Source organism: Propithecus coquereli, unplaced genomic scaffold (assembly GCF_000956105.1).
Source record: "Propithecus coquereli isolate 6110/MARCELLA unplaced genomic scaffold, Pcoq_1.0 Scaffold19, whole genome shotgun sequence".
Classification (NCBI taxonomy): domain Eukaryota; kingdom Metazoa; phylum Chordata; class Mammalia; order Primates; family Indriidae; genus Propithecus; species Propithecus coquereli.
In genome coordinates this window covers 8899854-8925067 of record NW_012143856.1, presented here as the reverse complement: position 1 = coordinate 8925067, position 25214 = coordinate 8899854, and the positions used below count along the sequence as shown (strand labels likewise).

At 39.4% G+C, this 25214-nt stretch overlaps 1 protein-coding gene across 1 annotated transcript in view; it reads right to left on the bottom strand.

Annotated features, from left to right (window-relative positions):
- Window positions 1-10851, bottom strand: part of CLRN1 (clarin 1) — a 39524-nt gene extending 28673 nt beyond the window's left edge. Inside the window, exon 1 of the mRNA XM_012642876.1 lies at window positions 10557-10851. Within this exon, the coding sequence (XP_012498330.1) occupies window positions 10557-10809 (253 nt within the window). The 5' untranslated portion in view covers window positions 10810-10851. The remainder of the gene's footprint in view (window positions 1-10556) is intronic.
- Between the last annotated feature and the right edge of the window lie 14363 nt (window positions 10852-25214).

The following is a 25214-nucleotide window of genomic DNA, read 5'->3' as shown; positions in this document are numbered from 1 at the left end:
CATGATAAGCTCTTCGCACATTTGCTCATACTGTTACTTTACTTGGAATGTTTCTTCAATACCATCTAGTGAAATCTAGTGCATTTTTAAGAACTTTCCTCTGATTTCCCTGTGCTCTCCTTCTTGGAGCTTTCTTAACAAATACAATAATTGTGATAATAATCAGTGCTATTCAACTATCTATAGCTCTGGTTCTTTCTCAATCAGTGGTATTCAACCATCTATAGCTCATGGTAGGATTGCACATCTTGGCCCCTCTGAAGTTAGATGTGGCTGTGTAACAAGCCTCGGCCTATAAAACATGAGTGGAGGTGGCATGTGTCAGTTCTGGGTCAGAGAATTTAATTGCCAGTGTGAAAGCCTCCACAATTCTTTCTCTCTGTTACAACTGTCAACATTCCAGATGGTGGCTGTGTCCCGGAATGGACCTCCAGCTGTTCTCTGAAAAATATGAGCTGAGAGCAAGAAACACGTCTTGGTTGATTTAAACCTGTGAAGTTTGGACTTACTTGTTACTAAAATATAACCTAGCCCATCCTGACTGATATGCTTATACAGCTCTTCCAAATGGCTGGTTATTTAAAAGCACTTTTGCTAGAGTCTGAGTTGTTGAACAAGCATACTCTCTAATTCCTCACATCCTCAGAGTCTAGCAGAATGCTTAGGCACATAATAGACACCCAATAATCTTTTCTGGGGAGAGGGGTTTGAGGGCATGTATACTCTTTAATTTACAAATAATTTGTGTCTTATATATAATGTCATGCTGTTTTCAGTAGGTCATTGGAGGGTAATAAGAATAAGATAAAAGTATTTGTTTTTACTAACTGCCAGATATGTTCCTTTATCACTTGCCATTAATCTGTGTTTTGATATCCCTAGGTATATGGCTTTCATTTCACTTGCCTTAAAATTTATTTTATTTCTATCCACTGGATTCTTCTGTTATATTTTATCCTGAAACGTTGTTATCCTTTAATTTATTACCGATTTGGTCTAAGAGTCATACCTCTTATCCTACAAATCTTAAAACAGGAATTGGTAAATTCAATCTAAATCTAACATAAGGGCATTAAGCGGGAGTATTAGGTGGTTGGAATATAATGCACCACCAAAGCAAAATGGGCAGAGGAACTGGTAGAAAGGGAAACAAACAGCTGGGCGTTAACTGAGAGGCAGCATGGCAGGATGGACAGAGCCTAGCTCTTGGAGTTGGGGAAGTTTGGGATTCCTCTGGTTTTGCCATTTACTATGCATGTGGGTCTCTGTATATCTCAGTTCCCTTAACTACAAGTGTGGATTCTAATAGAAATAAGGCGCAGAGCTTATGAGAAGCACAAGTGAGTTCATTTATGTGGAAGCTCTTGGTAAATTTTAAGTAATTGCCTAGATTTTTTTTTAACATGATGAGAACAGCAGGAGGGTTGTATTTCCCCTGAGAAGAGTGGGGAATGTAAGAACTCAATGTAGTGAGAGTCTCCGGATTGATCATTGAGGGTGGGAATTATTTGGCCCACAGGTGGTCAGAGTATGTATCTGTGCATTGGGACCAAAGAACAGGACATAGGAGTCCTTGGGTTACATGGAATTCAGGCAAACTTTCTATCTTGTAGCTCAGATTTTTACTTTTTTTCTTCCTGACCAGGTATATGACTATTGCTATAAATAATACTGGAACTTTGGATTTATAGTTAATTACTCATTTGAAACCAGTCACACACTTTCCTTGCTGTCTGATATATTGTGCCCATTCTTGATTCTATTTCTCTTGTGCAATTTCTTGGACATTCTCTGTAATGGCTTGTCTAAAATGATCTTTAGACTGATAACACATCTCTAAAGAGGACCCCTGAGAGTCTCTTTGGAAGGAGCAGAGCCCTTCCACAGGAGACGGGCAGATGGAGGTCAAAAGTTAGCTTTATTTCTGATAGAACGATTAGAGAACACGCTTAGATCTTCCACCAAGTTCCCTGAATTAGGCAGCTTCACCCACACAGCTACAGACAGGGCAGGCAGCTGAAGGCCTCCCCGTCAAGGGCAGAGCTGACTCCTTTAACCTGAACAGTTGGTGAGCAGGCTCCCGAAACTGGTGGGCAGATTTGCAATCAGAGGAAGCCACCGGGGCTGAGAGCCAAGTATGCTCAGGTTCTCACCGAAATTCATCAATCAGGTCGCTCATTCCCTCTGAGGACAGAAATGGAGGCCAAGGATCCCAGCATAAGTTTGACCAGAAAACCTCCCAACTGTGGAGACAATGCTAAACACTGCTGCTCACTGCTCCCCTCCTCCTCGTGGCTTCCCCCATCCCTAACAGCCAGGGCTTCTAACCCTTGGCCTACCTGATTCCACCTGTCTTGGCTTCTGGCCACCTCAGTAATTCTCAGCCTTGGCTGCCCAGTAGAATCACCAGGGGAGCTTTTAAATCATCGCTGCTCAGGCCCTGCCCCCAGAGAACCTGATTCATTGGTCTGGGAGGGAGCCTTGCCATCGGTAGACTTAAAGGCTCCCCAGGCCATTCTAAAGTGCAGCTAGGGTTATGGACCACTGATCTAATAGTTTTGGTCTCATCAACCCTTTTCGCCTTCATCTGGCCAGATGTAAAATGCAGAAAAGGCCATCTGTGAAGCTCTCAGAACTCAGGCAGCCTCTGATAATGATGTCAGCAATGGTGCAGCAATTTCTTCCCAGATTAAAGCTATAAAGGTAGTTTCAGAGGTCCTGTTTTTCTTCTCAACTTGTCCTTCTCCACATAAAAGGGTGTTTTTTTTTTTTTAAAAGTATTTGGCCTCTTGGTGCTCAGCTATTCATTTTCTTGAAAGAGAATAAGAGGGAAGATTTCTTTCTTCTTACAGAAATGCTCTTGATCTGACTTTCCACTCAGCCCATCTGCAGCCAGTCATTATGAAAATCCAGTAAAAGACATCCTCTGACATAAGCTCGTTGCATTCATCTCCTTTAATAACACCCATAATCTCACATCCAGGTATTGAGCCAGGCTTCCGATGGCTACGTGGTCAGGCTGAATGAAATCCATGACCCCAGCACTTAAAAGGAGGAGACCTGATGGTCTGATAAAACCATTTAAAATATAATTTTCTCAGTACCACACCTGAATTTCTCTCAGCTGAAGCATATCCACCTGACTAGTCTATTCGGAGGCAGCCCCATCAGTGAGTCTTAATCACCCATGGTGGCTTTAGGGATGACAGCTGCTTTGGCACATATGTGTCTCTGATAACAGGACCCATTTAACTGCTCCTAATCCACAGGGGCATGATTACGTTGGGGTAATGACTCCCAAGAATGGCTTTGCCACAGTTACAACATTGCCGAGAGGGAGCAAAATACGAACCTTGCATGAATTAGCCTGCCAGGTACTAAGTTTGCTGTTCAGTCAGTTCTATCACACCTCTAATAAGAGTTTATCATACCACAGCCAGTCTGGTGTTTATCCACATGACTAGATGAGAGGCGAATTTGTCAGTATAACATATAAGAGTTTTGTTTTAGAAAAATATGCCTATAGCTTTATGAAGTTCCTAATATATTTCAGAGATAAAAGTGAGGTTTTGTTTTTTACTTCATGTTTTAACAATGAGATTTTAATTGATGCTGCAATTCTATCCCCTTTGGCTCTTAATAAAATACTAGTTTTTGAAATGAATCAAATTCTATGTACCTGCCTTTCCTTTGGTCCCTGACTCTGTGCTGAAACTATTCACATCACCTCAGAAAAGAGTCTGCCATTTGTTAATTGCTGTGGTGAAATCATTGCTATAGTCAAAGTAACTAACTCTGGGGATCGTGCCACAAAGATTTTAGTTGGCAGTGATCGTACATCAGCTAACCACCTGTGCTATCAGATATCTCTGCCTTAAACTTAATCTGCCAACATTAATGTAATATAATTGCATAACCCAAAGATTGGGCATAATATACGACCTGCTCAGCCCAGATTATTAAACAGGCTTCCCTTGACTGTTTCACTCTTCAAAGGTCCAAGATTGGGGTTTACCCATCAAGGACACTGAAATGTGAAATAAAAAGGCAATGAATAAATTCAAGTCTTAAGGCCAAGTACTAGTCCATGGATGCAGGAAAGCAAGCTCTTGTGAGGTATTAACAATATTTTTTAAATAGATGGTGAAACTGAAGGCTGATCTTACATTTTATTCATCTCTTTGTATCGTTTTTTCATATTCTAAGGAGGCAAAATGTGGCCGAGGAAAGAGCATGATTTATCACAGGCATTCAAATTTTAATCCCAGGTCTGCTACCTACTAGCTGTGTGACTTTGGGAAATTTTGTGATCTCTCTGTGTTTCTACTTTCCATATTTGCCCAAGGGGAAATAGCATCATAGCACTTCCCATGGGAGGTTTGGAGATAATACATGCAAAATGCCTGAAACCATGAGGAATCCAGTAAATGGGAAGCTAAAATAAGCATTGTTTCTTCTGAGATGGCTGAAAGTCCTTGGAGATGAGTTACCCTCAGAAATTAGAAGAGGAAACAGCAGAAATTTGTGAGAACAACTTTGAAGTTATCCTCCAATAAATAAAGTTCGTATACCTGGGTTCAGCTGCAGAAGCCCCACTCGGGACTTTCCATCCAGAGCTTCAAAAGCAGCCCTTCCAGCTGCCCCTTCCTCTCCCAGCTATGCTCAGGCCAATCATTCTCCAAGCACTTAGGAGCCCGTGCTTGCTGGTGAAATGGTGCGAGTGGCTTGCTCCTCCCTACCCCAACCACTTAGGACGTGGGGTGACTGAAAGGGAAGGAAGGTGTCTGGGTGTGGGTGAGTGTGCATGTGCACACATATGCCAAATTCTTGAACAATGCTCATTCTGTGGACTTTTTTGGATAAGAATATTGGAGGGTAGTTATTAATATTAGGGGAAGGGAGAAATGAAGGTTCTTTTTCTGGACTAAGCAGAGAGAATCAGAAGTTCCTTTCCTCAAAAGCATTTTCCCCATATTTCTTACCAATTGAAGGATAATTTCTGCTAAGTTCTTGTTTGGAGTAAAGAATACCCTTGGAGTAGGAAACCTACTGATCATTCCTAACTTCTTGCTATTACCAGTTTAAGGAATCAGATTTAGGAAAGAGGAGTTTCTCAGTGAGGATGGACGAGGAGTTCCTAGGAAAAACAGAGAAAGGAAAACTTAGAGGAAGAAGGGAGCCGGTCTCTCTTTGTTTTGGTCTGCTTCCTTTTTTGCTTTCTCAACAATGCCATCTCAATTGTTTGGGTAGTTATAGCTGCTTCTGTTCTATGCAACCCACTGCCCATCTCCCCAGAATTCCAAAGCATCCCATTCTTCATTTTCCCGTTTGTTAATCTGCAATTTTCTATACAAAAAAGTAGAAGATTGTGACAGAGAAGAAAAGAAACATTCACTTTGATAACAAAATCCTTCTGGGTTCTGATAAATGGTAGATATTTCAGAGCACTTTACTTTAAAAATCATGAGCTTTGAGGACCAGAGCAAAGGCCCACATAACGCAGCACAGCTAATGATGGTGACTAAGACTAGATGGATGGGTTATGCAATTTCAAAGCTGGAAGGACCTTGTCTAGAACAGCCAGCCCCTCATTATATAGATCAGAGAGCATTTAATCTGTAAGAGATGTTAGAAATCACCTGGTTTTACCTCCCATTTACAGATGCAAGAACTGAAAATCAGTGAAGTGATAGGATTTGCTCAAGATCTAATCTCTTGTGAGTGGCAGAGACATACCTCAGGTCTAGATTGCTTAACCTCTATAGCGTCAGTTTACCAAACATTTATTAGGTACCTCTTTGTGCCATGCACAGTCCTAGGCCCTGATTTGAAGGAATACTGGGGTGAAGAATACACAGCCCCTGCCTTCTTGGGGATTAAGATCTTGCAGAGAAATACACATTGTCAAATACTTAACAGGTGTTTTGAAAGAATAGGGCAAACATCAAAGTCTGGGGGAGGGGACAGAGGAGAAAACAATTGTTGGGCTGAGAAAAGTTGAAGGTTTTTCTTTCATACCAGTGCTTCTCACACATTACTACCTTCTATTTCATTAATCACTTTTTTCCCAGTGGGAGGTAAGCAAAACCTCTATTTGCTGAACTGTTTTAATAGGTGAATGAGATTAGGAAACAGGGCCCCTAAGCTAAAGGCAGGAGATGCCATGCTTGCTGGTGAAATGGTGCAAGTGACACCCTCCTCCCTTCCCCACATCGGGTAATCTTCCCAGGAGAACTCCTTAGGTTCCCCCCATAACCCTACCCCACCCAACCCTCCTACCTTCTTCTACACAGGCTATGCACTAAGGAAGGGAGGAGAGACAGGCAGTGTTATCAGAAGGAGATACATCAAAGACCTTGGTAGTTCTGCCATGGGCAGGGCGATAGGAGAGATGCAGGGTGGGCAGGATGGTGACGAGTGGGTCACCGGGGCAGCCCAGGTCAGCAGGAGCAAAGTCACACTTTCAGGAGACCATGGAGTTAGAGAGTGCCAACTCTCAGTGATAGTCACAGAGACCTGAGCCCCAACTATTCTGTCTCAAAATATGTTTGAGAAGCCACCTGCTTGCTCACAGATGGAGCGTCAACATCCTCTCCAATCTGGGTCAAATGCCTCATTTAGTAAAGAAACTCTGCTTTTCTAAGCTAAATTTCTGTTTAGCTTTTTATGAATTTTCAATCATAAGGTCCAAATTAAAATGCTTTTCAAAGTATGACTAAAGTTGCAAGCTGTGATGATACATGATTGGCTAAATTTTATTTTCCACATTTCAAAAAATAATTCCATATGTTTTTACCAGCTCATTGAACTGCCTTGGCAATGAATAGATCAGTATATCTAGGAATGATTAATACCATATGATTCTTGGGTATCATATTTTGATGATGTTCTGCAGTGTTTCAAACCACCAAAACAGAAACCCACCCACACACGCTGAGCTTAAAACTGGCAGTTTTTGTCTTGATGGCTACATTTAGAGTTTAAACATCATCATTAAAATTTTACAGGTGACATACCGGGAAAAATTAAGCCTACCAGTTGTGTTGCCTTGAAAAGAAAACATTCCTTCATTATAATGAATGAAATTGTGTGCTAGGTATGAATGCTAGTGACCTCTAGAAAATGAACCACTGACCCATAAATGGATGAGAATCAGCCAGAGTAAACGAGGCAGAAGTTTTCCCAGCATAACTGTGCATGCTGGCAGGGCAGATTCTTGTTATAATTAAGAGAGAGACAGTGGTCAATAGGGAACATTTAATAGGAACAAACATGACTACATTGCCAAATTATTTTTCTGGCCCATTCTTCATTCTCATGTTATACTGTATCACTGGGTTTTAAAAGTGACACAAGCATTGCACATAAAAATAGCACACATAGAACTTAACAGCAGAACCAAGCAAAAATTCAAATTAGAATGTGGACACTGTTGATGGTGCATTTATTCAGAGCGAATCTCCATCTAAATCCATACTGACCAATCCAGTAGCCATTAAAATGAGCACTTGAAATGTGGCTAGTCTGAATTAGGTGTGCTATAAATGTAAAATACCACACTAGATTTCAAAGACTTAGCACCAAGAAAAAAAAAAAGAATATAAAATAGCTCAATAATTTTATATTGATTACATGTTAAAATGATAGTATTCTGGATATCTTGGGTTAAAGAAAATATATCATTAAAATTAATTTCACCTGTCTTCCTTTTACTTTTGTTTTCTAATCTGGCTACTAGAAGAACATTTAAAATTACATATGTAGCTTGTGTTTATGGCTTGCATTATATTTCTATTGACCAATGCTGATCTAAAATGAAAAGTTTGGTTAAGTAAAATAGCATTTAGCAATCCAACAGAATTGAAGTGTAAATTCATATTAACTGATGATAACATGACAACGTGAAGAAAACTGGCCATGAGGTGATTGATACTTTGATAAGTTACCTTTTCTATTCCTCCTACACTGGAAAGTTTCTGCAAATCCAAGTGTTTGCTTAATAACTTTCTAGAGGGACAATGAGAAAGAGGGAAGTTCTAGGAAATGAGTTGTGTTCTAATCCTAAGTTGGGTTCTGGAAGAAACAGAAAAGAATCATCCACCTGAGCTCCCTGGAGGCCCCCGAATTTTGCTCCAAGGAAGCCGTTATTGAGAAGGCAAGGTTAGAGCACTTATTTATTTACATTAATAGGGCTTATCCTTTTCTACTAGGAAGAGTATCAGAGGACTCTCCTTCTTCAAGGATACACTGATGAAACATCATTGACAGGGTGAATGTTTATTTAATTAAAGGTGTGTATTTAAATGAGCATTATGCTCTTTGGGGTGCCCGTTGGCACTATTTATTCTACAGTTTTCCCAACTCTCTCTCATGTTGCATTGAAAGAGATACTTTTATGCTTAGGCAGAAAAAAGTTATACTCTAAATACACTTCACCGGCCTCACCAAAATGAATGAGATTTTAACATGCATACTGTATAGAGTATACTTAACATGTATAGTCTGTAGTATATGGAGAGAATTGTCACTGCAGAACAAACTAGCAACTGTAAGAGTTTCTTCACTAGGCAACGAGAAAAATGTTCAGGGTATTATGGGGACTAATGTAATTCTGTGAGATTAGTGAGGGTTCTGTTTAAACCCCACCAGCTCTGCCGGTCCTCACACAAAGTGAAGAGGGGGGCACCTGATTAGAACAAATTCATCCTCTGCAAGGGTCCCCAACCTATGGTGAGTTGTATAATTATTTCATTATATATTACAATGTAATAATAATAGAAATAAAGTGCACAATAAATATAATGTGCCTGAATCATCCCGAAACTATCCCCGCTACCACCCCTGGTCCATGGAAAAATTGTCTTCCGTGAAAACACTCCCTGGTGCCAAAAATGTTGGAGACCACTAAAAGATCAGCATAGGACACAGCCACAAAAATCATTCATCGAACCACAGAAGAATGTGGCTGTCTAAGGATTAAACGAGACAGAGTATATAAAGTGCTTAATGTATAGTAATAATATCAAAGTATTATTATTGTTTTGAAACATGTCCCGTGGTAGGAGTAAAGCTTTTCTCTGTTTCACTGTAGAAAATGCAAAGGCTCCAGAAAATTCACCATATGTTCCCTGCTTTTGTCTAAATTCATTTGTGAGGAGCTTTACTCTCACTTTGGCTGCCAGTGACTCATGGTGAAATCATTTCACTCATTTTTCCCCCTTTTTTGTTATTTAATACAGTTGCATATCGCATACCATTCTGCTTTGTTCTCTTCTCCCATCCCTCCGGAGGAAAACGAAGCAGGTCTTTACTGTAATGAACTTAAAGCCATTCAGTGAAAAGACTTTGTATCCACTTCCTCAGTTGAAAAGCTGAAAACTAATTCTTGGAAATTTTCTGGAGCCCTGTGAAAATTCGTATCCCTTGGTAACCTATGTGAGTTGAAGGTTGGTGCCCAGTGACGGCTAGAAGATATAAGGAATGTTGCAGAAATATAAACAGGTCAGCACTGAAATTTAATTAGACATTGCATATGTTAATAATAAATTCAATTAATTTAGTCTTCTACCTATACTAGAGGGAAAAAAAACCCAGACAAAATAATTCATTTTAAATGCCTCAATTGGTAACCTCCTTTCCTGAAGAGTGATTTATGCAGTAATTTACTGACTGTGTCTTCGTAAGATTGTTCCAAACCAGCCCTTTTGAAATAATAATAACTTCTGAATGTGTGTTGTGAGAGATATAACAAATGACTTCTTATTAATTTTCATTTAATAAGTTGCCTATTCACATGGTAATTTTTTAAAAATTCTCTTCTTAAGATAAACAGGTTATAAATACTGCGGATAACACTTCCATTTCACAAAATCACGACAGGAAAATCTATCTCATATTCTCTACATGATTTGAAGGTCAATCAGTTGCAAATTTTCTACACTAAATAGGCATCTATTTCTTTCCCAGTTAGCACAACAGATAGTTTTAAATTTCTACAGCCAACTGATTCCAAATTGGCAAAAAATGAAAACAGAATATTTATCAGCACTGAAGGTCCCAGTAGGAAAGGGGGGCAGGGAGGAGACAGGAAACAAAATCATGAACAAAGTCGAAAAGCAGGTAGGATTAGGGGATTAGTTAAGGAACCCAGGACACTGGTCCTTTTCTAAAGAACAAAAGTCACGAAGATAATTTCTTGTAACTTTCCTATTTCCCCATATTCCCTTTTGAAAAAAGACTCCATAATTTCTTAATAAATCTTAATATTTAAGAATCTTAATTGTTTACATTTTCAAAAAGCTTAATTACATAATAACTAATTAACTATGTGTTATCATAATAAAAATAGCAAGAATGAAATAATTAATAAAAACAAGTAAAATAATAAAAACTAGGAAGAAGAAATGGCTCACTCAGAGTCCTAGATATTTCAAATGGTTCACACCGGTTCAAAATGTTCTGCAATAGAAATGGCAAGACTCTTAAAAATAATTCCTTCCAACACGTGGAAGAGTCTGCCTAAAGTATTAAATAATTCAAATCCAATTGCTACTTACATGAGAACCGAAAGGGCCTCGCTCCCAACCCGCACTGCCTCACACCCTCTCCGTGGAAAAGCCCGTACTGCATCTCTCCCGTGAACTTGTCCAGCTCCTGCCCAGAGGCATTGACGAGCAGAGCCCCAGTTTTGCAGAGGATGGTGGCTTTGATCCATAAGGGGGTCCCCAGTGCTGTCACAACTCCCAGGGCACACGCAAAGCTTAACACCCCAGCCGTGCAAAAAATGATTTTCTTCTGTTGGTTTGGCATGATGAGAAATGGCTTTTTTGAGGGCGAAGTTCAAACACAAGACCTTTGTGAGCAACGAGAAGGGACGGCCCCTTTGACTGCATTTATTATAGAAGCTGAACAGACAGATCCCTGCTGAAAAGGCGACTTCACCATCGACAGTGGTTCTCACCAGGTTAAATGTCAGAAGGTAGTTTCTTCATCACTCACACTTGGCTTTTCTCCTTTGCTGCTGCTGCTTCTCTCCAATTCGAAATCTTTGGACTAAGAATCTGTAAAATAAGACTCTTTCGAACTGCCTTCAAGTATCTCCTCTTGTGTCACTTGGTAACAAAGGTCTAAGATAACAGATGGAGTCCTCCCTGTAACTTGATAAATGCTTCCCTTCCTTAGCCTTTTGTCTGACTGGGGGAGATGAAACTTTCAGAAACAGGCTTGAATACTATGGTAAATTTTCAGCAACTTGAGAAGTTCATTTATTGATATGTTTTTATTTTTGCTTTTGTTTGGTGGGGGGGAGGGAGCTTTAGCAGAGGTAGGGAGAACATATGTACGTGTATTGATAATTAATGGATTTTGAAAAATTCTAATTATAGCAGAATAAAAATATTAAACTGAATTGGGTCGTATGTGGATATGAAGTGTCAGAGACCAACTATGGGGGCTTGCCCTCCTAACTCCATTTCTCCCAGATTCATGGTTTAGAACTGATGTATCAATAGAGAATTCGATTCAAATTCTTCTTGGCACACAAAAATATGTAGATGCAGGTGCAAGTATCTAGATTTCTAAATGTTTTCCTTTAATGAGTTTGGCTGCTTCAGGAGAATAGCAAGGGAATGTGATTCTAAGTCCAAAGAATACCAGAATCTGTAAAGACAAGGGCATATTCGTGGAAAGAAGGATTGTGGTCAGATAGATGGCTCTTAGAATTCTCCATAGAAAGGCAAAGGTGCCAGCAGAGGTAGTCAGTTAGGGAGACAAGAGGCAAAGTCATGAGCCAGCTTAAGTAGCAAGGTGGGTTTGGTTAAATTGTCAAGACCTGAAAACTAAAGTTCAGAATTCACTGCCAGCTCTTTACCTCTGCATTTCCAATGAGATTCCTCTTTCTGCAAACAGATGTAGGACTGCGGGGTGTGTGTGTGTGTGTGTGTGTGTGTGTGTGTGTCTGTGTGTGTGTGTGTGTGTGTGTGTGTGTGTCTGTGTCTCAGGAAGTGCTTGCTGGATATTGTATGCTATGTTATTGCGCTGAACTCTGATCTACAAAGTTAACTTTAGTAAGAACTTGTATGTCTGGCACTTCGCTAAATGTATTACCTGAGTTATTAACAATTACCATGTAAAGAAGTAGAGAAAGATGATGATGATCTCCCCATCCTATATGTAAGGAAGCTAAAACTCAGAGAGTTTACACACAACTTGCTGAAGATAGTAGTGGACTGGGATTCAAATCCAGGTCTTCTAATTCTGAGGTATATATGCTATTCTAAGCAAATTCCCTGACCTTGAAGCGATGGCAAGCACTTTAGTTTGGTTTAGTTGGGCTGGGAGTAACATAGGGCATAGTGTCCTATTATTAGTTAACACATCTTGGGTGCTTGAAGAACACAGACATCTGCAAATAGAACTTTCCCAGATAGCCAAAAGCACAAGTTTATGCTTGCTTCTAATCTCTTGATCCGCCTTTAAGCATGATAGCTTAGAAGAAATTAATAAATGAAGATTTATTTCACATCATTCTCAGCATAAATGAGTTTCTACATGATGCATACTTTGAAGTGAACTTTAGGGTGTAGTCTCGGAGTATCGGTAAACTTCTCACACAGCTACCCTCTCCTAGGAGTTGCCAGAGCTTGTCTTGTTAAGGATAGACAACTAAGTACAGAACTGATTCAAGAATGCCAATGCACATTTGGGGGAGGAGTGGGGCAATAAAAACCATGGCCACAGAAGAATTGGGAGTGTAGAAGATTCAAAATTGGCACTCAAAATAAGGTTGACAATAAGTCTTTTTATTTTGTGTAACTTGACATACAGAATGAACAACTCATCACAGGTTATCTGGCTTTCCAGTGAATTCTGCTGGGCTTAGCATAATCGCCATCTTTGTCTACTAGCAAAACAAGTGGGTACCAGTGCCCCTAACAAGTGGTTATCTGGGCATGTATGTGTCACACCCACCCTGGAACACTTAGTTTAAGATGTCTAAGGAAAGTTAAGCTTATTAAATCAACATATTCTGTAATTGGGAGAGACTAAACATTTCCAAAGCCTGGGAGCAGATATTATGTACAACTTAATCAATACTATTAATACCTCCACAGAATGGATATGGCAAGAGAGGGACGGTTAGCATAGGAGAGTGGTTTAATTAACCAAAACTCAGCCAAGTGTATCTAAAGCTGCCCAAGAAGGAAAGCTTTGATTGTGGATGTAGAGAGCAATTTGATCACGTCAGTTCTTAAGTCTGTGTCAGTCTGTAGCGAAGTGTTCACTGTTCTACAGAGACATGAGAAAAATAAATACAACATAGTGAGTTAATCTTTTATCCTGAAATTATGTTCTTCCTACTTTTTGTTGTTAAAATTTCCTTTCTTAATGAAATGATGGTAGTCAAATTTTTAATGTCCTTACCTGACAAATTAAAAAATTGGCAAAACTATGTCCGTTCCCAGTTTAACATGAAACAAAACCCACTGGTCTATGACATAAAAGCTCCCTGAGTGGAAAGGGCCATTTGCTCTGAGCCAGTGGTTCTCAGCTTTGCTGATCATTGGAATCACTTGAGAAGATTTTAAAATCCTGAAGTCTGCATCCTCATCCCTGAGATTCAGATTTATTTGATGTCAGCGTATGACCTTGGTGTCGAATCACCCCAGATGATTGCAGTGTGCAGCCAAGTTTGGAAGCTGCTGCACTTACCCATTCTCACATAGACACTTTATGATTACTAACTGGGCTTTGCAGGTATCTCAGTGCTGAAATACTTGCAGACATGAACATTTCGGTCACTAGAGAGGAATATGCTCATAGTAAATTGATAAATAGGCATTACCATTTATAGGTCAAACCTTCCCGAATTTTGTCAGCACCAAGAGCTTGACCTTGTCTAAATGTCCTGATGGGGTCAGCTTTCAGCATATCCAAGACTAAAGACCAGGCTTCACCCCCAAATCATAGATTTGGATCATAGATTTACCCTCAGATCACTATGTGAATGTCAGTGGGGGTGTATCCTGGCCATGAGGGACAGCCCCCCTCAGGCCCTACACCTGTCTCACCTCTTCTCTGTACAGCTTCCTTTCAAACTTCAATATCAGCCACCCACAGGCTGCATAGTAGTGTGTGTGATCCACCCTCTGAGAATGATATAATGGAATCTGGCAGTCATTATGCCTGACAGCCTTCTTTTGAAATTTCATCTTAAATGTCTTCAATGACAGTGATAACACCATTTTCCTTGCAGTCTCTCTGAGAATTTGAGTCATTAATGTCAGCAAGTTTTCACCAAGTATCCTGCTGAAATCTTTACTTCTCTCAATCTTAATAGGAATACATTTGGTGACATAGGAAATGGAACTAGGCCTCCCCTCCTATGACCCCTTTCAGGTGCCAGATAATGAATGATATGATTCTTCAGAGTGACTAGAAAGGAGCACAACTGCAGATTCTGTTTTTGCTTCCCATATAGCATTCATGCCTCTTCTCACACTAATTTGGCGGCATTAGTTTTTCTTTAAGCCCATTTGAAAACAAAAGCCAAAAATAAAAAAAAGCCCAAATTCAAAGACATGTAAATTCTTACCTGATTTGCTCCTCAAGTGTAAAAGACAGCATGAATCTGTTTCCAAATCTATCATTAAATTAAGAATTTCTTAATTTCTCTCACTCTCTCGCATTCATTTTACGTATTTGTGAAAAGAGTGGTCTAGGCTACAGAGGTGATTCTCAAACCATTTTTAAGCAGAAAAACCATTGCCTCAACTGAACTCTTGGGTGAATGAGATAAAAATTGAGCTGCTATACTGGGAGGATGGGTGGTCAAGGAATTGCCACTGGACCCCCTCAGTCTTTACTCCCTAGGGCTCCCTACCCCCAACCCTAAAGTCAGCTCTGAGAAGCACAGTTTGCATCCTTTAGTTTCCATCTAACAAAAGAAAACAAAATTTTTTTTGTAAGTTATGGAACTAGAATTTGTCTATTTGCTAGATTATTTCTTTTTTCTTTGCTGTGCTAACCTGTTAGCAATGCTAGAATATTGCATTGCCTACAGACAGTGCATGGTTGATTATTCTAATTATTAATTTTTAGATTATTTAATGAGAGGGTCTGCCTTTTGTCTGATTTGTCACTGGTAGTACTGATTTTGATTTTCCTCCAAATGGATCATTATACTGGAGGTCTCTCTGAAAGAGATTCAACGAGAGTCTATCAAGCTTCCTATTCTAAGACAAGAGGCCTTTGTGAATCTATCCCATTTTTCTCATCTTTAAAGCAAAATCTGGCAAATTTGATTGACATTCCTTGACTAATTCAAGTTGCTGGTGATCCTCAAGTAGCATTGTAATTCTCTAATGACTGTAAGGGAAAAAAACACTCCATGGAAAGAATTGATTGATTTATTAGAGGGAAAATTACCACATGTGCTAGACCTTGATTGCAGCTAATATTTGTAGAGCTAATTGCTTGAACTAGAGGATTAAAAGGATTGAGGGAAGGCAAGAAAAAGAAAACAAAGTTCTCTTGGAATACAGATGAACCTACAGTGGATTTGAATTTGGACTGGGAAGGAGAATTCGGTGCAGGGATTTTTAGAGCTGATGACAGTTGTGGGAACATTTAGAGTAAGGGGAAGAGTTGGGCTTCTGATAGAGAAGTCGCAGGGAGGGAGCAGGCAGTAGAGGAAAGTTGCTGGCTGTGAGATCTGCCCCATAAGATATTGTGTGACACCTTTGGATTTGTCTGTGTTTCTTGTTGGTATCTCACACCAAGGCTTTGTTGATCTTTAGACCTTAGCCCAGCAGAATGTCTGAGCTATAACAAGAAGGAGGGAAAAGTTGCTTAACCTAAAGAGGTGAAGAATGAAGGCATAGTTTGAGACACCATTTTTTAACAATAATGGAAGAACTAGATTCCTAGTACAGAGAAATAGATAATAATTTTTCTTATTAATATAACCTGGGATAGACATGCTAAGGTGGTAAACTTTGGGGTAGTTTGATTCTGTCATTACCAACTATTATTGTATAAATGTTTTCCTTTGTCTCTGTGCGTGACACTTAAAATACTGACAATTTCCTTGATGACTTACAGCAAAATAATGGTAGCAGTTTTAACAAAAATGTAATGCATAGGGGAGCTTGCTGTGTATCACCTCTATTCTAACTGCTTTTCTTTTCATACATACTGGGGCAATTACTGGATTTCCTATCCCTTCTCTGTTATTACCTGGAATATAATAGGTTAATCCTTAGTCAGATCACAAAGTTTCCTAAAATATTCTTGTGGTGAAGAACTAGATAATGGTATAGTTTAGGTAGATTAATATTTTGTCAAATCTCCAGAAACAAGGAGTGTTGACTTATGGAACAATGCTAGCTAAAGAGATCTTTAGACTAATTCACCTGTATATTTTTATCAGTGACTTGGATAACAGCATAGACTATATGTCATCCAAAATTTTAGCTTCATATCAAACCTTTATGAGAGCACTATGAGCAGACAGCTAAAAATAATAGATGATCAAATCGAGATTCAAGGTTGTCTTAATAGTTTATAAGGATGGGACCAAAGCAACAAGATGTATTTGGATTTTTAAAATGTAATTGCCTGGAGAAATCTGGGTTGGCAGGCTCTCATGTGAAAAAACAGTTAACTAGACAACAAGCTCAACAGGAGACAACAGTGTGAAATGACTACTGCAAGTGCTACTATGGCATAATATACACCTCCAGGGTGTCTGCCCAGCCCTTAGCACTTTCTTCCAGAAATTCTATCAATATCCACAGATATAATATAAACTCTGTCGCAGCCAGGTTTGAACTATGTGACCCACTGTCTCTGGCCTACTTAGGTTAGGAGTAAACATCTGGATCAACCAGATTATGTCTCCTGAAAATGTAGACATTGTACTGAGAGACGCAGTCAAAGCATTAGAAGCCAGTCTGCAGAAAGCGAGAAGGAAGCAGTCTTTTCCCACCAATAAGGACTTGAATTGCCCTGTACTGCCCAAATTGATTGCTCACTTTTCCTGCCAGTTGTCAACATTCTCCTTCTCAGCAGTAAAGCATAGTTCTCTGTTTTTAAAGTTTTCTTAGTCCTTTACTTGTTTGTTTGCTTTCTGAAGAAAGCTCCAGGAAGCACTGATTTTCAGCTCTCCCCACTGTCTGGTTCTTGGTTCAGTGCACTGGGTGAAACGGGCTGTGAAGGTCACCTGAGTGAAGGACAGGTGTTAGCTCCGCAGACCCCGTGTGTGGTTTGCAACATATGTGTGTTAGCATCAGCTGTCCCCATTCCCAGGGCCTCTGTGGCCAACACTGCCCTGGTTTAGTGGGAGCTTTCAATCAATGTGGCTTTGTCTGGTCCCTCCTTCATCAGGGATGAGTACTGCACTTCCATGCTAGCACTAAGTGTCCAGGGCCCCACCCTCCTCTCCTGGAGGAACCACAGGAGTCCTAGGCTGCTGCACTTCCTGAGGGTGACTTCACGGAGAAGAACAGAAGGCGGTAGGAAGGGCTGAACTAAGTCCTGGAGCAGAGACAGGCACCCCTGCTGTGAGTCAATGGCTGCTGTCTGGGTCCCTCACTAGCTGGCCACGAGAAGGACTGGGTAGCGGTACAATTGGGTATAACATATGGGACTTGACTTCCCTCCAGAGCCTGGTTCCAGCTCAGTCTCCCAATATACTCTTTCCAGACAGCTGAGTCTCTTCCTCCTCTTTGCCTTCCCAGACTTCGGTGTCCTGTAGCAAATCTGCAGGCAGCAATGCATGCCTTGCTCAGATCCGAATCTTTCTGTCCCCCAACTCCCAGGGTAGATGTAAAGGAATCAGACATGTAGAGAAGGGAGAACACATGAATTAATCTTTCAAGTATGTTTTCTACCATAACTATTCTAGAGGTTCTCTCTTTCTCTTTCTCTCTCTTTCTTTCTCTTTCATTTAGTTAGCAAGAATAAAGACTTTGTCCATCTCTGAGAAAATGAAAATCCTTAACGATGTGCATATTTATGTACCTAGACAAACAATACTGTTCCTTTGGGTGGTAAAATATAGGCTAGTCACTAGGGCAGCAAAATGTTAAAACTAAATATTTTAAACCTAGTGGCCAAGACAATTTTATTAAGCACTAGCAAGGCAAAACTTCTAAGTTAAGAGTCCCTTTCCAGGAAATTCAGATTGAAATAAATATAAGATCTTTATTAATTTTCTGACTTCTCTGTATATTTTATGTGCATAGTCCTTATTTGAAAAAATTGTGAGGGCAGATTGTAGCCAAAGAAACCTAGGTTATGAGTGCCTTCTCTATAAAGTTTCTCTCCAAGATAAGTGGCACCGGTGGGTAAGGAGGGGGTGGGCCCTGGAAACACTAAGCTGGGCTGGAGACTGCCCATGGAATTACATAGTTGGGAGCCAAAACTCTTTGACTTGCCATGTGCTGAAAATCACCACAAGCCAGGTCAGACATGACAATGTGTCTTTAAAGGAGATGTAAAATGTCTGGGCACTGAGCCATGGGCACTACTGAGAATAGACGTAAATTCAACAACTTGGCGTCCTTATGGAGAAGAACTCTGTGCCTTTACTTCTATCAGAATGAAAGCTCGGCTAGCTGATGACTTTTTCCCATTAATTACAAAAGAAATATTTTATCATTATGAAAAAATTTATTTTAACCAAGATACCATACACAAAAACAGATTTACGTGAAAAGTCTAAAATAAAAAACTTACAGAAGGAAACAAACATAGGAGAAAATCTTTGTGACGCTGGGTTAGGTAAAGATTTCTTAGACAAAAAGAGCATGAACTGTAAAATTAAAAACAAATAGATACATTAGGCCAGGCATGGTGGCTCAGGCCTATAATCTTGGCATTTTGGGAGGCCCAGGTGGGAGGATCACTTGAGAACAGGAGTTTGAGACCAGCCTGGGCAACATAGCATGACCTGTCTCTACAAAAAATTTAAAAATAAATAAAAAATAATAAATAAAGACAAATTGATTAGACATTTCTGTGAGACACTGTAAAAAAAAGAAAAGACAAGCCATGGACTGGGCAAAAATATGTGAAAAATACATATTTGATAAAGGACTTGTATATAGAATATATAAAGAACTCCCTAAACTTAACAATGAAAAAACAAATACCCCAATGAAAAAATGGGCAAAATATTTGAACAGAATCTTCTTCAAAGAAGAGACATGAGTGGCAAATAAGCCCATGAAAAGATGCACAATATCATTAGTCAAAATAAAACCACAATGGGATACCACAACCTGCTTATTAAAATGACTAAAATTTTAAAAACAAACAAACAAAAAACAATGTACAACACCAAATTCTAGTGAGAAAGCAGAGCAACTGGAACTCTTAAGAATCTTGGTGGGAATGCAAAGTGGCACAGCCACTTTAGGATACAGTTTAACAATTTCTTTGAAAGTTAAATATACAGTATGACCCAGGGATCCTACTCCAGATATTTACCAAAGAGAAATGAAAGCATATGTCTGCATAAAAATCTGTACACAAATATTTATAGTGGTTTCATTTGTAATTGCCCCCAAATGGAAACAACCCAAATGTCCACCCACTGGTGAAGGGATAAACAAACTGCGATACATCAACACAGTGGTGCACTACTCAGGAGAGAAAGGGAGCAGGTTACTAACACATGCGCCAAGATGGATAAATGTCAAATGGTTTTTGCCAAGTGAAAGATGCCAGATTCAAAAGGCCATAAATGATTTTGTTTACATGATGTCTGAAAAAGGCAAAACTATTAGGACAAAAATTAAATCAAAGGTTGTCAAGGGTTGGAGGTTTAACTATTAAGGGGCATGAGGGAATTTTATTCAGGGACGACTGTGATAGGTTCATGCCTGAAAACATTTGTCAAAATTTCTAGAACTGTACACCCACAAAGGGAAAATTTTACTGTATGTAAATTATACCTTAAAAAGGAAAACAATTAAAATATCTTGAAATGCCACCAGCACGCAGCTCTCCAGATATTTTCTCATGCAAATGAATTAAAAATGAATAACCTCTTTAAACATGAATTGACCTCTTTCTTAGAATAGAAAAACAGGATATGCTAGTTAATTCAATATTTTGTTTAATAGAGTTATATACTATTACATACAGGGATCATTGCTTTCAAAAGAATTATAATTCAAGAAAATGCTTCTTTTAAAAATTATTCAATATAAACATTCAATGTGTTTTGGAAGAAGCAGCATAGTCAAGATACTTAGGTTCAATATAGGTAGTTCCCAACACTAACTTACCCAAGGACCAAATTCAAGTAACATTCCTCTTTGGCATTCATTTTCTCCTACTTCAAATGAATAGATTTGACATGATTCAGTGATTTTCAGTAGGTTAGGGGAAGCAGCCAAGGAATAAAATAAACCCCAAGGGATTATTTTAGTATCTTTAGGGAATGCAGAGGCATTTTTAAAGCCCCCACACATCTGAAATTCTTCGGGGGAGTTACTTGTTGGAAAAATTATTAGATTAAATAATCTCCATGAGGCAATTTAGTGCATTCTGGGATTCTGCCAAGGATGTAATATGGATAAGGCAATTTCTACCTAACACTAACTTTATGCCATATGTAAGTTCATCTTTTTGTGATGATTCAGAAGACACTGTAATACTCTGCAGTGTCCTGGGATCATTGCCGTGCAGAGCAGTGGGTACAGAAGTAGGACTAAACTGAAATTGTACCAATCCTATGATACCCTGGAAGTTCAAGTTTTAATAGAGCCATTCTGGTTTATTTGTCATGTATTTCTTTTTCATAGAAATAGAAGGCATTAGAAATCCAGTTAGTTGAGTTTTCTGGTTCCTTGTATTATGGGGGCTGGGGGTGGGAACAGGGAACAAGGAGTTCTAAGAATAAAACCATTCTGGATGAGTCTCCCCCAGAACCATGATATTATAGTGGTTGGAGGTATCATTTCTCAAGACCAAAATAGAAAAAACAGGACTCCTCACCCCCTCCCCAACCCTGATCCTTTCCCATCTCAGTTAATGGCACTGCTGTTCCCCTTCAGCACAGGCCAAAGCCCAAATAGCCATTCTTGATTTTTGCTACCACCTCCTACTTTACTGCACTCTCTCTACATGTTTTTGTGGCTCCACCTCCAAAATACATACTGATCCTAACCACTGGTTAGTATCTTCCCAGCTATCACCCTAGTCCTAACCACCATCCTCTCTAGTCTGGGCTCTTGCAATTGCCTCTTAACTTTTCTTCCCCATGCAATTCATTCTCCGCATGGTGGATACAGCGATCCTGTATAAATGTAAGTCAGGTCCCACCACGCTTCTGCTGGATCTATTCCAGTGGCTTCCCATTGCACTTATAATACAATCTAGACTCTACTCTGGCATACAAGACCCTTTGTGGTCCAGCCCATCCATCCTGTGAATTCTTCTCATATCATTCTCTCCCTGGGCTTAGCACATGCACCTGCTTACTGTTCCTGGAACACTTGATGCTTGTTTCAGCCTCAGGGAGCTTGTCCTGGCCCTTCCCTGTGAGAGCAACCGTCCCCCAGAACTTCGCATGGCTGGTCCCTTCTCTTCATGCAAATCTCAGCTCAAATATTACTTTCTCAGAGGGTCCTTCCTGGACCACCCTACCTCTGCAGCATCTGACAAGCCACTCTCTATCCCATTGCTCTACTTTATTTTCTTGCCCCTAAAATTGTATTATATGATCTATTTGGTCAACTTGATTGTTTTCTGTTTCTCCCACAAGAATATAGGCTCCATGAGGATAGGAAACTTTTTCTTGTTCCCCACTGTATCTCCAGGGCATCACACAAATATTTCCTGATACAGCACGGATGCTCAATAAATATTAACCGCCAGAATAAGTGTGTGTGTGTGTACAAATTGAGCCATAAAGGCAAAATGTTTTCTAAAATTGGAAGTAGGAAGAGCAAGCAAAGTCTAGCTATAGTAGCTTCTCTAAAGCCTTTGCAAAATAAATCATATAAACATGTTTAAAGAAAAAATGTGTCAATCAGAAGAATCAGGAAGGAAAATTTAAAAGAGACTGTCAGAGAGAAAAAAGTTAGCAATATGACCTCAGCTGCTGAGAGAACAAAGTTCTGGCCTTCAAACCTGATGTGTTGGGTTCCTGATACAGGGACACCCTGCAACAGAGGTGGACACAAAGGATGATGACCGCTTGATACCTGTAAACAGGAGACTTGCTGAATCCATTGCTCTGAGCCAGGTTGTTTGCTCCCAGTTTTAGCCTGGCTTTACCTGTGGATTTCTCTACAGGGGGGAGGGTGCTGTCTAGGGCAGGTGAGTGCCTGATCCCTTTGGACGTTCTAGTTTTTACTTTAATAAGTAAGCTGATGTTCTGATTAATTCTTCAGTCTTTTGTGACCTTAGTGGAACCATTCTCAGAGCCCTAGCAAGGCCAAGTTAATGAGGCTGTAATGCTGAGGGTCACACTCTGGAGTGTGGTGGCCCTGGTGAAGCAAGACCCCTAGACTACCTGCTTCAAATTCTCTCTCTCTCTCTGTGTCTCATTTCTCTGTTTGTTTGTCTCTCTCTTAGGGTCTCAGCAGGAACCTTTGGCTCACTCAAATATAATCCAAGGAAGAGAGATTACAATTTACAAAGGTGTGGGCAGGATTTAGGGAAACCACAAGGGATGGTACAGTCCCTAGCAGAACTGAAGGGAACTGGGGAGGAAATCTATAGATAGAGAAGGCAGTTTGGAGAGAGCCACCTGACAGGAACCATGTCCTTCTGTTGACTCTGGAGTCCACCATAACCCCACAGGGAGGAAGATGGGAGAATAAATACCTTGATCTGACTTTTCCTTTCCTCTCCTCTGATCTGCACTGGTGCTCCCATTCACCAAACCCAGCTGAAAACCAAAGGTCAGCCTTGCAGGGTATGTGAGAAGGTGAAGATGGGTAGAAAGTAGACACGGATGGGGCAAATGTAAGAAATCCTACTACCTATTTCTTTATCTATCTATCTGTTATCTATCTGAAATAGTAATACATACACATGGCTTTAAAAATCAAAAATTATACAAGTAAACAGTGAAAACTAAGTGTTCTCCTATCCCTGACCATCAGTCTCCCAGGCATTCTCCCCCAAGGTAATTTCTTGTGAAACTTTCCTGCTATATTCTCTGCTCATCTTAACGTAGATGTAAATACAACCTCTGTTTCACCACTTGTGTTCCAAGCCAATGGCAATATACCATGCAAACTCTTCTGCATCTAGCTTTTTTCACTTAATAAAATGTCTTTGTGAGTGTTCTAATGAATGCATACATATGGTTATTTTGGTTGGTTGGTCTCTCTGGTTGTTTTATAGCAGCAAATTCAACTTTTAGTAACTCTGGAGTAGGATCTCACTGATGATGCCTGTGCCCTTGCTCGTGTGTGCCCCACAGCCACCCACTGCCACTTTCCAGGACATATATGTGCTCTTCTTAATTTCAGATGTGGAAGCAGTTCTCTTCTGCATCCACATTGGACACTCTATCCTGGCAACCACTAGTCCAAGATGTGCAAGGGTAATGTTTCTGAGCTTGGACTCTATGTATGTTACGTGTGGAACCATGTGCTTATGTTCTACTTTACACAGTAACCAACCTGGGCAATTTATTCTCAACCAGGAAGCACTTTCAAATATTTGATTAGGACAGAGCTTCCTTGCATGCACTTTTTCTTCTTTTTCTTTTTCCTTTTCAATTTAGATAGCTTTTATTTCTTTTTCTTGCCTAAGTGCTCTGTGTAGAACTTCGAGTACTGTGTTAAATAGAAGTGGCAAAAGCAGGCATCCTGCCTTGTTCCTGATCTTAGAGGAAAAACTTTCAATCTCTCAACATTGGGTATAATGTTTGTTGTGGGTTTTTCATACATGGTTTTTATTATGTTGGGATGGTTTCCTTCTCTTCCTAGTTTAAGTTTTTTTTTAATCATGGAAAGGTGTTGAATCTTGTCAAATGCTTTTTCCACATCAATTGAGATGATCATGTGGTTTTCTTCTTTGATTCTGTTAAGGTGTTATATTGCATTGGTCAATTTTCATATGTTGAAACATCCTTGTGTAATATGAATAACTCTAATTTGGTCATGGTGCATAATCCTTTCAATATGTGGCTGAATTTGGTTTGCTACTATTAACATTTTGTTAAGAATTTTTGCATCAATGTCCATAAGAGATATTGGTCTGTTGTTTTCTTGGAGTGTCTTTATCTGGCTTTGGTAACAGGGTAATGCCGGCTTCATAGAACGAGTTAGGAAGTGTTCCCTCCACTTGAATTTTTTTTGAAAAATTTGATAAGAATTGGTATTAGTTCTTCTTTAAATGTTTGGTAGAATTCAGCAGTGATGCCTTCAGGTCCAGGGCTTTTCTTTGTTGGGAGATTTTTGATTCCTGATTCAATCTCTTTACTGGTTATATGTCTATTCAGGTTTTCTGTTTCTTCATGCTTTAGTCTTGGCAGGTTTTGTGTTTCTAAAAATTCAACTATTTCATCTAGGTTATCCAATTTGTTGGCATACAATTGTTCATAGTACTCTTTTATAATCCTTTTTATTTGGTAGAATCAGTTGTAATGTCCCCACTTTCATTTCTGATTTTAGTAATTGAAGTCTCTTTTTTTCTTAGTTCATTTAGTTAAATGTTTATTCTGTTGATCTTTTCAAAAATCCAATATTTGGTTTCACTGATCTTCTCCATGGTTTTTCTATTCCTATTTTATCTCTGCTCTAATCTTTATTATTTCCTTCCCTCTGCTAGCTTTGGGTTTAGTTTTTTCTTCTTTTTCTATTTCTTTAACTTGTAAAGTAATTTTGTTGATTGGAGATCTTTCTTGGTTTTTAATGTAAGCATTTACAGTAGTCCCCCCTTACCTGTGGTTTTACTTTCCGTGGTTTCACTTACCCACAGTCAACTTCGGTCCCAAAATAGGTGAGTATAGTACACTAACATATTTTGAGAGTGAAAGAGACCACATTCACACTTTTATTGCAGATGTTATAATCATTCTATTTTATTATTAGTTATTGTTGTTAATCTCTTACTATGCTTATTTTATAAATTAAACTTTATCATAGGTGCATGTGTGTGTATATGTGTGTGTATACATACGTATATGAAAAAACATAGTATATAGGTTCCGTACTATTTGAGGTTTCAGGTGAACACTGGAA